The sequence below is a fragment of the Mytilus trossulus genome, unplaced genomic scaffold (genome assembly GCF_036588685.1).
Source record: "Mytilus trossulus isolate FHL-02 unplaced genomic scaffold, PNRI_Mtr1.1.1.hap1 h1tg000128l__unscaffolded, whole genome shotgun sequence".
NCBI classification, from domain to species: domain Eukaryota; kingdom Metazoa; phylum Mollusca; class Bivalvia; order Mytilida; family Mytilidae; genus Mytilus; species Mytilus trossulus.
Genome location: NW_026963301.1, coordinates 2,539,353 through 2,553,553, shown reverse-complemented (window position 1 = coordinate 2,553,553; position 14,201 = coordinate 2,539,353). Strand labels below are relative to the sequence as shown.

General features: G+C 31.2%; 1 protein-coding gene across 1 annotated transcript; it reads left to right on the top strand.

Annotated features, from left to right (window-relative positions):
- The first annotated feature begins 2,952 nt into the window (after nucleotides 1–2,952).
- LOC134700292 (uncharacterized) lies at nucleotides 2,953–10,117 on the top strand. Its single transcript, XM_063561648.1, has 4 exons — nucleotides 2,953–3,175; nucleotides 3,909–4,126; nucleotides 5,566–5,746; nucleotides 7,434–10,117. The coding sequence occupies exons 1-4, from the start codon at nucleotides 2,953–2,955 to the stop codon at nucleotides 10,115–10,117; spliced, it is 3,306 nt and encodes a 1,101-aa protein (XP_063417718.1).
- Nucleotides 10,118–14,201: the final 4,084 nt, after the last annotated feature.

Genomic DNA, 14,201 nt, shown 5'->3' with positions numbered 1-14,201 from the left:
AATAATAATTATCCAGAAATCATCTCTTTCTTTTCAGCTTTAATAAAAAATCGCACTTTGAAGCAAATGTATATCGAATAGCTATACATCTGATTTCATATACCATGTAATTAAGATTAATGATATATTAAGGAATAGCATTCATAAAAAATGAATATAAAAACGTGTGTATGATATACAGATTGTGTGGATATATAACAAGGTAAAAAGTTGAAATAGTATCGACATATTCATACACTCCTATAGTTACTACTTGCAAAATAGCTATACATATCCAGTTGAAAATGTAAGTCATTAACTACTTATTGATACATTGAACATGAATCATGCTCTATGCGAGAAAAAAAAAACTTTGATAACATCAAAACGGGGTAGAATAAGACTCTTGGTATGTTATTGTTAAAAAAAATATACATGATTTTTATCGACAAACCAAAAAAATAATTTTAGTTTGTAATGTCATAAGCCCACTGCTTTATTTCATTGTCTTATTATAAGAGTCCCAAATGGAAGGATGAGATCGATAGAATGGAACTGTTAACTTTTTACTTTTTTTACTATTTTATTTAATGAATAAATATATCTGCACATGTGAAAATTATTTTTTACGCCTATATATATTGACGGTTTAGATATACTTTTTCACTTATTTGGCCTTTTGGAAAATGTTTTTTGTGCTGTTTTAAGACCTTTCGGGCTTTCTACAACGAAATTTGTTTTACATGCACACGTATAAAAATTGCGGATTTTATCCAACGCAATCATAGGTTTAAACGTAGTTTTCAATTTAGGCTCGTTTATATATATATATAGAATATAATAATTATCCAGAAATCATCTCTTTCTTTTCAGCTTTGATAACAAATCGCACTTTTAAACAAATGCATATCGTATATAAATGTCTAAGAATATAACTTAAACACGCTTATTTATACATTAAAAGTTCTATTAGATTTTAAATAGAAATACGCAATATTTCGCTAAACAAATTAGCTTCATCAGTCGTGTGCATCTCTCAAGGTGAAATCGGATGCATGACAAAAACAATTTTGTAGCTTAATCTATACAAGAGTTGATGTAAAAGTGTAACATATTTATTGAAGGGGTATAAAATATGTTTGTAGCTACAAGTACATGAAGTTGGAATAAAAGTTTAACACATTTATAGATGTTCGATTAATTGTATGAATTTCTATAAATTAATTTGTATGATTTGAAGATAATTATGGTTTTGTTTTGCCTTTAAATCTTTTTTTTTGTCTCTCCCATTGAGTCCATCAGGTTTAAGAGTTCGTAACTGGTGCATGCACAATCTTTTTCCTTTTTGTCTTCCTTGTGTATCCCAATTTTAATTTATCTCAATGAATTGAAATGTGACGGTTTTCAAAATCATGTCCTGCTCTTAAAAGGTGTCTTGTAATTTGGCAGTTCCTTTCTTTTGTATAAAATGACCGATGGTTATTTAGTCGGATGTTTAATGGGGTTTCTGTTTCACCAACATATTGTAATTTGCAAGTTCCACACGTTAGAACATAAATGCAATTTTGCGTTTAGCAATTTTAAGATACAAATATGTTGTAATTTTTCTTAGTGACTGTACTGATGAACTGGGTTTCGATGTTGGCGACTTTGCACTTACAATTGCCCCTTCCGCATGGTTTATAACCTCCGATAATTGATATCTCCCGTTTAGATACTTTGGATGATACTAGAATATCTTTGAGTTTTTTTGGGTCTGCGGTCAGCCATAACGGGAGGTGATTGAAAAATCTCGTTTAAGAAAGGTTCATTTTCAATAAGACGTCAGTGTTTGTGGACAATTGATGAAAGATTTGTCAGGTGAGGATGAAAGCTAACAACAAACGGAATTTTAATTGTCTGGGCCGTCTTTTGTTTGTATTAAAGTAGGTTTGTTCGGTCTTTTTCTTTTGCTTTAACGAAAGATTCTAAAATATTTTTGTTCTTATAACCTCTTGATTTGAGTGGCTGTCTATATATCTATATGTATGTGATACATATTGTTTGTTCCAGGAAGTATCCTCATTTTTTTAAATTAGATTATATATGTTGTGTACAAGATGTAAGTTTGTACAAATTATAATTTGTAGTGTTTTTGTACAAGTTATAAGTTTTTTGACACATACCTTCTTGCACCAGGTGATACAGTTTTATCTTTTAAATTGTATGAGTTTAATGTTTTAAATTCAAATTCATATACTTCAACCTAACATTTAGTGCTATTCTCCTTGTCATCCAACTGGAAATGAGGATACCTGAATGGTTTTAATTCTAATTTTATATTTGTATTAATGCTCAGTATTAGATTGTATCATGTAGTTGTGAAAATATGACAGAAATATGCGGAGCAAAAGACTGTGTGCTTGCATCATCCATTTGTGTTAAGCTGTTTTCAAAGAAATGATAACTTGTACAAAGTATCTGTACAAATTATAATTTGTACAACATTACAATTTGTACACAACATATACATTGTATAAAAAATAATCACCATGCAATTTAAGTTTCATCTCCTTTATGATTTGAAAAGCAACTATTCAATGTCATTTAAATGACCTTTTTTGCATTCTATACAAAAGAGTATGTTGTCGAAAATAGAACTGAATGCTTCACCGACTTTATTAGGTTGTTCAATAAATTTGATATAATAGTTAATCAAGTATCAACAACATGATTGCAACTTAAGGACTTGGGCGTTAGTTCTCATACGCAATTACAAGTCCCCTACAAAGAACAACATTTCTTGTCAATTATAATATGGCTTTCGTATTTAAGACGTGTGAAGTCTACACAATTTTTCGAAAGTTATTCTTATTGTATAGAAATACTAGTGTTTTTGCACTTTGAATTTCTTTATTAGTGAGATGAAAATTGTATGAACTTTTGATTTGTACTTATGTATTCTATTACTAACTTAACAACTACTATTTATAGATGGAAAACTGTGAACTACAGCTAAGGGACGACACCAAACGCTATTTACGTCTAGCATGTCTCTTGTTGCATATAGCTCCACGTGCACTGAGGAGACACTTTGACCATGAATTTCACCCGAACCAACTTCAAACATTTCTTGTACAGAAACAAAATAACATATTGAAACTTAAGCAGAGAAGGTGTATTACTCAAACACAATATGAGTTATTATATCCAGCAGGTAAATCATATTGATAGATGAAGAACTAAGTATGCAACTATTCATAACAAAAATGTTAGTGTTCCATCTTAATTAATGTCAATGATGTGTTACAAATATTGAAAAGAATCACACATAAATTGTATAGCGCAAATAGTCACATTGACTACCAGCATTAGCTATGTTCTAAAACTTGTAAACGCCACAATGAAAATTAACTTGTCTTTAATTATTTTCTTTTGACTAGCTTTAATTAACTGTCAGTACTCCGAGATCTCTTGTGTGTTTTGTAAGATAGTTTTGTGTTATGTATCGAAATGAGAAGTAATGTCCATTTCATCTGAATGTTGAAGTGTGCTCTTAATGTTGTACTAATACTCAAATGCCACAAGGAAAGGGATGAGTTTAACATTTGCAAATATGTTTTACCACATTTTGTATTTTGGGGGTTTTAATTTGATAAATTCTACAGAAACCGTTATGGTTATATATACATACACCAACAAAAATGAGTTAACCATAATAATACAAAATAAACTGCAAAACATAATTAAAACTCACTAAACAATACAAAACAAAATAGAGGGTGACTTAATATGAGTTATCAAGAGAAAATACAGTCTTGGTTAAACATGTTATATAGATAAAATGACAACACAAAAGTATAAGTTGTCATGTAAAAGCTTCATGACTCTATAAGACAATTGACTGTGTTAATGGTTATATGTAATTAAACGAAAATATGATTTTACAGGTGAACTATCATCAACGAACTTTGACATGACTTTAATGACTTTCTTATTGAGACATTTTACGGATTTAAGTTTTTCTGACAAACTTCCATCTGACCATTTGATAGATCTTGGATCTGACATTTCGCGGTTGGGACACTACCGGAATGTTATTGTCCATTCAAAAGATGGATGTGTTTCAGAAGACGAATTTCGTACAGTTTGGGATTGTGTTTCACAGGTAATAATAATAATAATAATAATAATAATAATACTAATAATAATAATAATAATAATAATAATAATAATAATAATAATAATAATAATAATAATAATAATAATAATAATAATAATAATAAACAAACCGATGCACATTCAGCTTCAACTAAATCTACCCCAAAACCGTATAGTAAGCTTTAATACATCTTCATTTATCAAAATAATTCAAAAGAAAAATAATAAACGGCCTCATTTATTCTACCAAAGACATGAAAAGAAAAAAAGATTTAACAAAGCGACCACCAGTGAATACTGAGATACAGTGCAGGGATATGCTAAGGTTTTACATGTAAGCAAATAGTCAACTTTTCTCGTAATTTGATTGTGTAGTCTTGCACAGTTTTGCACATAAACGTTAACTACTTGCGACTTCGTTCAACATTAAAATTGTGATTAAACTAGTATACCCAAGAACTCAACGACAATTGCTTGATAATAATGGATGTTTGATTTCTTTGTATTTCATCCATATGAAAGGAGCGAGAACAATATGAATTCAACTTGTCATGCACCCATAACTAAGCCGACAAAAAGAGTTAGAGTATAGTATTTTTACAAAATTCCCTTATAATAAAGCAAACTAAATGTTTAGTACTACTTACTTGTAAAAACAAAAAGTAACAACACATTTTGTTTGACAGATTACATATATTTTAAAAGTAAAATTATAACAATATCGATCTCCGAGGTAAATTTAAAAAAATCGTAATCAAATGGCATTATCAAAACCTCAAATCTATCAAACAAATGGAGAAAAACTGTAACATTTCAGACTTGGTTCATATTATAAAATAATACTTAAAATGTAGAATATGGGGAATTATCATATGTTTTCGTGTATTCAGGTATCATTTCCTAGTGTTTTTATGGCCTCCATACACAATTGCTAAACCTGGACATAAAGCAAATCAAATCAAATATGTGTTGTATAGACAAAACCTAAATAAAGGTTTAGAAACGATATTAAATTGAACATTATAATATGATTGATATAAAAACAAAAGAACAGTATATACGACATTGTCAGTTCGGCAATAGAAAGATATGTTATCATTAAAACCTGTATTAGTTTTTATTTGACAGTATTATTTCTTACTTCTAAGTTTGAAGTAAAATATTTGCAGTTTGAAGTAAAATATTCGCAGTTTGAAGTAAAATATTTGCTTCATTTTTAATAAAATTATCATCATCATTTGTCATAATCCATAATAAAAGGTTTTGCGAATTAAAAATTCTTAGTTTTGGATATTCCATAAATAAATCAAAGTAAAATGGTTCTTGAAATGATATATAAAGGACATTTTAACAAAAAAAGGAGTCATTTTATTGTTTGATAGAGATTACCAAAATCTAAAACCTTTTTAACTATGTCTATAGTTTAAGATTTTTTTCATGACTTAGGCTATTAAAAGACTTGCACAAGAGTCATTGTGCAATGGAGAAATTTCATCTCTACTGGTAGCCTGTCTATCCGGTACTATTGATGTGGCCTCAATTCAACAAGATGTTAATCAACAGAGGCAATTGGACGAATTGACAGAAAGAGTATTGAAATTAGAAACGGAGAATATAAATCGCTCAGGTATGTAATAACTACAAGAATGTTTATCAAAATTTAAAGCCTTTAGACAATTTATGGGGTAGGCCCAGTAAGTGCCGATTTTGGTCTCAATTTTCAGATTCAGCTTTGGACACTTTTAAACACTTGAGTGTCTACTCCAGTCGATTCCAACCATATCATGATTTTAACTGATTAAGTCATTGAAAACGCTCAAATTGAAAATTAAATATGATTAATCTATCAAATATTCCTTCATATGTCACTTTTCAGATGATTTTTGTCAAAAATGACAGTGGCTGCATCCGTGTTCACTCTTATCCTTTATGTATATTATGTTTTCTCATCAGATACAACTTACATTAAAATATTAAGAGTGAAAACAAATGCGGACACTTCCTTTCAAGACTTAACTGAAATGCTAAAATTGTGCTGATTGTAGACGAAACGCGCGTCTGGCGTATACATACAATTTAGTCCTGGTTTCTATGATGAGTTTATTCAGTAATTGCGCATCACTCAATGATGTTTGTACCCGATATATGTGCATTGTATTGTCAAAACAGCCCATATGTATGCAACAGAAGTATTCTACTTTCCAGTAAATAGCTAAACGTTACACGACCAAAAAGGGGTTCTTACTTGACCTATTGTGATCAAGTATTTTGCCCGTTTTAATCCTCAGAAGGGTATTGTTATTGAATTATTAGATTCCTGGCTTTGTTTTGATTTACCAGTACCTCTTTCACTTCCATTGATAGTAACCACTGGACCTGGACCTATCGGTAGAACGCGACGGAAACCGTGATGCAAAAAAAATTACAAACGCATGTTGATGTTTGGCAATGTTAATTTATTCGATCAATGACGATTACATGAAATTTCATTACCAACATGCATATAAATCATGTCTATGTTAACAAACAAACAAACATTACTCGTAAAATGTCTGCAATTGCCATTGATTGCGGTTTTGGCTAAGTATTTAATGAACATAAATCCATAGAGCACTTGAAATAAATGAGAAGATAGACCTATATTATAGCGATGATAATGCCTTATATATATTTCCGAATCGAACTTTGTTCATAGCCTTTGATAAATGAATTGGTGATTTAGATTTTTCTACATTGGCTGGTGGGATAAGGGAAGGGTTGAGATCTCACTTAACTATTTTGGGATACCTTTATAGCGTGCTGTTCGGTGTGAGCCAATGCTCTGTCTTGAAGACGACCGTACTTTAAAATTTAATGGTTCCCTTTTACAAATATTATGACTTGGGGGTGGGGGGGGGGGGGGGGTCTTATTGACTCTCAGACCACAAGTCTTTCTATCTGCTAACCGCATAGTTGCGCTTGTCCGAAGTCTGGAACCTCTGGCCTTTGTTAGTCTTGTATAATTTAAATTTAAGTTCATATATGAATTTCGAAGTTTAGTATGACGTCCATTATCACCGAACTGATATGCTTTTTTTTGTTAAAAGGTCAGCTGAAACACGCCTCTGAGGATTGAACTTTCTCGCTGTGTAGAAGACCAATCTGTAGACTTTTGCTTTTTCTGCTCTTCTGGTCAGGTTATTGTCTATTTGACACATAAATTATTCCTTTTCTCAATTTTAATACAAATTTGCTTAAAAATGATAGCCGGACAAAAACAAAAGTCTGTAGCTTATTTCTTGACAGCTAATCATGCATTCGTTGTATTGTTTCAGAAATAGGAAGAAAGACGATGTCGAATTGGTCAGAAGAAGATAAAAAGTTTGTTAGAACAAAGATTTTAGAACTCGTTACTAAATCATTAACAACACACAAAGCAGTAATTTTAGTAGGACACGCAGGATGTGGTAAATCAGCAACTGCTAAGCATGTGGCTTTAAAGTTACAAAAAGAAGAAGGATACGAAATTGAAGAAATATATCAGCCTGATGATGTTGTCAAATATTACAATTCAAAAACTAAACAATTATTCTTAATAGAAGATATATGCGGGAAATTTTCAATCGATCAGCAAAAGGCTGATCAATGGACAGAAAATGACTCGAAAATTGAAAAATTGCTACAACCAAACACAAATAATAAGTTTCTTATTACAACACGAGTTGGTATTTACAAGAGTGAATGCTTTCCACAGCTGAAATGTTTAGACATTCAAGAGTTTAACTTTGAAGGTACTACTAGACTTTCACACGAGGAAATGAGATCAATAGCACTATCGTATATCCCTAGAGACATAGCTCATGGGATAGATGATTCAACATTTGATCTATTTCCATTTTTTCCTTTAATGTGTAAGATTTACTCAAATATGACGGAGAAAGATCCAAGTTTTTTTAAATATCCAATCGAACTTATACAAAAGGAAGTCAATGACATTAAGCAGAGACACGAGTCCTCGTTTATAGCACTTTGCTTATTAGTTCTTCACAACAATGCTTTAGATAAGAAGATTTTCGATGGGAATTCAGCAAGAATCACTAGTTGTGTTGAAATGATTATTCGTGAAACTACAATAAAAAGTTATTATTCGTTACTTGAAATTGAGCAGAGCCTTAAACACAAGGTGCATCTTTTCGTTTCAGAAAATGAATCTGAATATGTAGCCATTCATGACAAGATGTTTGACATCATTTCAGCTGTTATGATTCCGTTAATGTTCAAGTCCGTGATAAAATTTGGTGACAGTTCGTTGCTGTCAAGTCGGATTCAGTTACGTTCACTCGACGAGAAACCTAATGATTTTGTGCAGCTTCTGCCCACTGAGTTAGAAAGTTCATACTTTGACAGGCTCGGTTTGGATATAGAGCAAGGGTATCATTGGGATGTGTTTGGTAATATACAAACACGTTTCCGACAATACCGAGAACTTTTTTTGAATAATTTAAGTAAGATGCAGATAAAGGTGACCACACTGGGAAATGATGGTTCAACTCCGTTATTTGTTTCATCATATAAAGGATATAAAGATTTCGTCGAATATCTAGCAGATAAATTTACAGATCAAGTTTTCCAAAGAGATGAACACAATAGATCACCCCTTTATATAGCTTGCAAACAAGGACATGTGGAAGTTGTAAAAACACTGTTGCTCTTTGACAAAGATGTCCATCAACTTCAAAATTGTAACTGTACTCCATTTTATATATCTTGCCAGATGGGACATGTAGATATTGCTAAGCTTCTATTTCAGCACGATTTAATAGATAAAAGTGACAGGAACAAATATAAAAATAGAAAGAGTGCTGCATTTAAAAAAGACGAGGTAAAAAAAGGTGCACATGATAATCTTATCAACAAGCCAATGGATACAGGAATAACTCCTTTGATGGCTGCTTCATTTAATGGGCATACAGACATAGTTACATTTCTACTAGATATTAATGTTGCGTTTGATAGCGCTGATCAAAATGAATCGACCGCCCTTCATTATGCCTGTTTAAACAATCATGTAGATATTGTACTTTTATTAGTCAGTCATGGAGCTGAAGTAGATTCAGTTGATCACAAGAATCAAACACCTTTTTATATTTCTTGCTGCTATGGTCACATGGATATAATCAAACTACTACTTTTTGGTAACGAGCCTATTAAAAGAAGCATTGGTAGCAAAAACAGTATATCACGTTCATCGGATAATCTCTCATTATGTGTTCCTTTCAGTAATCATAGTCTTCACATAAACAAATGTGTTGATCTAAATGTAAGGGATGTAGGGGGTGATACCGCTTTACACGCTGCTTGCTTTAACGGACATTTTGAAGTTGTGAAATTATTGATTCAAATTGGGATGAACGTTAATGCAGGTAACTGTAAAGAAGAAACGCCTCTCCTGATGGCCTGTGCAAACGGATTCTTTAATATAGCAAAATTATTGATTGATAATAATGCAGATATCAATCAGAGCGATAATAAAAAGTTTACACCGTTGTTGTATGCTTCGAAATGTAATTTAGATACAGTCAAATTGTTGATTAAACACAACTGTGACATCAATGCTAAAAACTGTTATGATAGTACCGCTTTACATCAAGCATGTAGCAATGGGAATGCACAAATAGTTGATATGCTTATCTATAATAAGGCGAACATAAACGCATGCGACAGAGATGGAAAAACGCCTTTATTCTATGCTGCAAGAAATAATAAACTTGATGTTATAGAACTTATTATAAGTCGAGGAGCAAACGTTAATTATTGGGAGGAGGGCGGAGTCACTCCACTTCAGGGTGCTTGTAAATACGGGCACAAAGATGTAGTAGTCGCTCTCTTAAAGTACAATTCTGATGTTAATGCTGCGCGTTGTCCAAAACTGAAACCCATAATCCTAGCAAAAGAAGGCGGTTTTGATGATATCGTAGAAATTCTAGAGAAACACTTAAAGAAAATGAAATGTTATTAATGTGTAAATGTAACAAAACTAATATTTCACAGAAGACAACGATCTATTCTAATTGTACACTCCCTTCTGAACCCTCGTTGAAAATAGATTTTTTATATAATATCTAGAATTGACAAACTATCGATTACTGAGAGCTGTTTTTTTTCACAATGACAATCTATATCAGCGTAATAAGTTTCAAATGAAAACGTATAAATGACAACAGAATTAAATTGATCATTGATAAACGAAAATACAAACAAAAAAGATGTGACGCGATAAACAGTACAAACACTGAAACGAAAATTTGTTGTATCGGTTACGTAGAAGTGACACAAAGTTGGTTTTTTTCTGGAAATTCAAAAGAACACGTAATACTAATTTTCACCTGGAATTAAGTGTCTTACTATATAATAGTAGATACAGCCCTATAGATATCGCTATGCTGTATCCGTATACTTTACAGATATCGCTATATAGCTACCACAACTGCCGGACTGAGTATTGTTTTAACATGTCTGACCTCAAAATGTTTATTCGAGTTGCATTCCAATGACGATGACAATTGTTGATTTCAAACTTGCATATGTATAATTGTGTTACAAAATCAACCATATCAATTTCAGCATGAATGTTTAGTGTATGTCAAGTCTGAAGCGGAGGACAACTCGTACACTTCTGTTTCAAATTTGACAATGTGTTGTTATTTGTATTTGCTGTTGGAATTAGTTGTTAATATGTTAAAATAGATAATTATTCACCTTCAGCGATGTATTATTGTTGACCATTCGAGATTCTTTTGTTTTTGGGAACCCGTCTCCAGCAGAATGTGGGATTTTGATATTACTACGCGGGCCTCAAGGGATTACAAATCGAAAATAAATGCTAAATATGTTAGTTTGTGTGTCTTTTAAAACACAAACAAAATACAGAATTAATTGCAGGATAAAGATAATAACTGTTTGGTGTCTTTAAATATCAGCTGAATTTGTACTCGGCTCGAAACAAGTGTAGTAGCTCGCTAAAAGCTCGCATACACCTTGTTTCCTAGCCTCGTACAAATACAGCTGATATTTAAAGTCCCTAAACAGTTATTGTCTATATATTCTAATACACTGTCGGGAATACGCATAACGAAGGAGAAAAGAAAAAACAATCAATTGCAATACAACCTGTTTTCAAATATTTAAACGACACGTTCACTGATCGAGATTGATTTAACTCATGGCATACGACAACTCTAACAAGATACCACTCCTGGGTTTGACAACATACTAAATGAATACCGTATAACTGGTAAGGGTGTATTGACACAAATCCAGTGTAAATTATTTCATAACATTTTAAACACTGAAGGTTTCATGTAGAAATGGTACCTATGTTTAAGAAGGGTGTCGATTATCTTAAAAACTATCGCGGAAGATCGTTGATTTCGCATTTTTGGGAAGTTAATATGTAACCAAACATTAGCAGAAAAACGGGTTTCAAATTATAATACCATTGAGATTTGTGATATGTTTATGTATTTAGAATTTTCTATAATTATACGTCTGGTAAGTTTGTTAATACACTAAATAGACTGTTAAAACAAGGAAAAGGATGATTTTTATAACCATGAAATATTTTTGATTTAATTTGAAACTTGAAAAATGTTGCAAGTACTAGTAGTTTGAACTATGGCTGTGAACTTTTGAGGTACCATAAGGCACCAGATATTGAAAAGGGTTCATAATTATTTTTTGAAACGTATACTTAAACTTGAAATGAGTACTGTTATTAAAGTTGTATAGTGTGAACTGAGTATAATACCTATGTGTGTAGAGAGAGAATATAGAATGGAAAAAATGGATAGAATTATTATCTTTTGATAATTGTGTATTTAAAAATTGTTTCGATAATATGTGTAGTAGCTGTTAAAATAATGATAAGCAAAACTTGTGCAGTAAGGTTGCAGATATTTTGGGAAAATATGTCAATAAGTCAAAAGGTAGATAATAATGATTTGTGCATGGAGACATTTGAAAGAGGGAATGGTTGAAACATTTATATGCAAAGCAAATGCTTTCTTTGAACATGTCTGAAATTAATATTTGTATTTCATAAACAAAAACAAACAAGTGAATAATAATGTTAAAACCGAATATTTTATAAAAACCGTATTTGTGCACATTATTTAAACATAGCGACAGGTACGTATTATGATATTGAAGGTAGAGATAGATTATGTTCGGATTGTAATACGAGTTCCATTGAAAACTAGTTTTATTTGTTATTTGAATGTAATAGATATGCTTTGAAAAAAGTAAACTCACAAAAATACTGAACTTAGAGGAAAATCAATTTGGAAATTCCATATTCACATGGAAAAAAATCAAATAACAAATCGCATCAAAAAACGAATGGACAAGAACTGTCATACTCCTGACATGGTGAAGGCATTTTAAAATGTAGAAGATGGTAAATTAAACCTGGTTTTATAGCGCTAAACCTTTCACTTTGATGATAGTCTCATCAAACTTCGTTATATTTACAATGAATGCGTTTACTAAACAGATACAATAAATAAAATAGTCAAAATATAGGTACAGCAGTCATCATCGTGTAACTATTTTAAAAGAAAATCTACAAACACATTCATTGATTTGTTTGTCTGACGTCAGAAAATTGTATACGTCACATAGATTTGTCGTTAAATGTACATACAAACATTTAAAAATTTACATACTAGGCAATGTTAACAAATAGGGTTTAAAAATCAAAAGTATGTTAGAATAAATTTCAGAAATAGACCGAGATTTGAAATAGTCCAAAAGTTATATAGAATTTATAAGAATCCACAAATAGTTAATTCCACTTCACGATTAAATGATTTTAACGTTTTTGGTTCCAAGTATTTTGTAATTGATAATAGAAATATATTATAATGACATAAAATAGAACAATATCATACTGACGGGATCTTTTGAAGTACAGAGTCACGTTATAAAAAACAAAGAAAAACAAAAAGTCGCAAATACAAAACAAACCACAAAAAAACGAAAGCCAATACAAACACATTGACGAGATGTATTGAGACCGAGCCGCGTCAAAAGGATATTAAAAAAAAATCAATATTAATAATAGAACAAAGACAGATGAAAGAACAATTAAACACGTTGTTAAGATGATAAACAACATCAGTACGCAGAATCCATACATCAAGACCATCGTGTATTTTTTGTGAAGTTGATACGGAATATTTATCAAAAAGGTCTTGGTACCTTCCGATGAACTTTTTTAGAAAAAAAGACGAGACGTTCTTTGACAAACCCCTGGCCTTGCGGTCATAAAACTTTCAAGCACGATTTTTGTTCTCAGACTCAAGAATCAACCAATCAAATTGCTGGATTTCACATTTTGAGCATGATTTTTGTGCTCCGAGCACAGAGCAAAGTTTTATGCCTTCAAGGCCTGGTTCATCAACTTTCTACTCAGACATATATATCAAACTTCGTTATATTTACAATGAATGCGTTTACTAAACAGATACAATAAATAAAATAGTCAAAATATAGGTACAGCAGTCATCATCGTGTAACTATTTTAAAAGAAAAGCTACAAACACATTCATTGATTTGTTTGTTTGACGTCAGAAAATTTTATACGTCACATAGATTTGTCGTTAAATGTACATACAAACATTTAAAAATTTACGTAGGCAATGTTAACAAATAGGGTTTAAAAATCAAAAGTATGTAAGAATAAATTTCAGAAATAGACCGAGATTTGAAATAGTCCAAAAGTTATATAGAATTTATAAGAATCCACAAATAGTTAATTCCACTTCACGATTTAATGATTTTAACGTTTTTGGTTCCAAGTATTTTGTAATTGATAAAAGAAATATATTATAATGACATAAAATAGAACAATATCATACTGACGGGATCTTTTAAAGTACAGAGTCACGTTATAAAAAAACAAAGAAAAACAATAAGTCGCAAATACAAAACAAACCACAAAAAAACGAAAGCCAATACAAACACATTGACGAGATGTATTGAGACCGAGCCGCGTCAAAAGGATATAAAAAAAAAAATCAAAAAAAATCAATATTAATAATAGA

Bases quoted from the DNA above. Each gene is read 5' to 3' on its own strand.
- LOC134700292 (XM_063561648.1), top strand. From the start codon at position 2,953: ATGGAAAACTGTGAACTACAGCTAAGGGACGACACCAAACGCTATTTA. The intron at 4,127-5,565 runs GTAATAATAATA...TTCATGACTTAG, and splicing joins TTTGGGATTGTGTTTCACAG to GCTATTAAAAGACTTGCACA. The intron at 5,747-7,433 runs GTATGTAATAAC...GTATTGTTTCAG, and splicing joins GGAGAATATAAATCGCTCAG to AAATAGGAAGAAAGACGATG.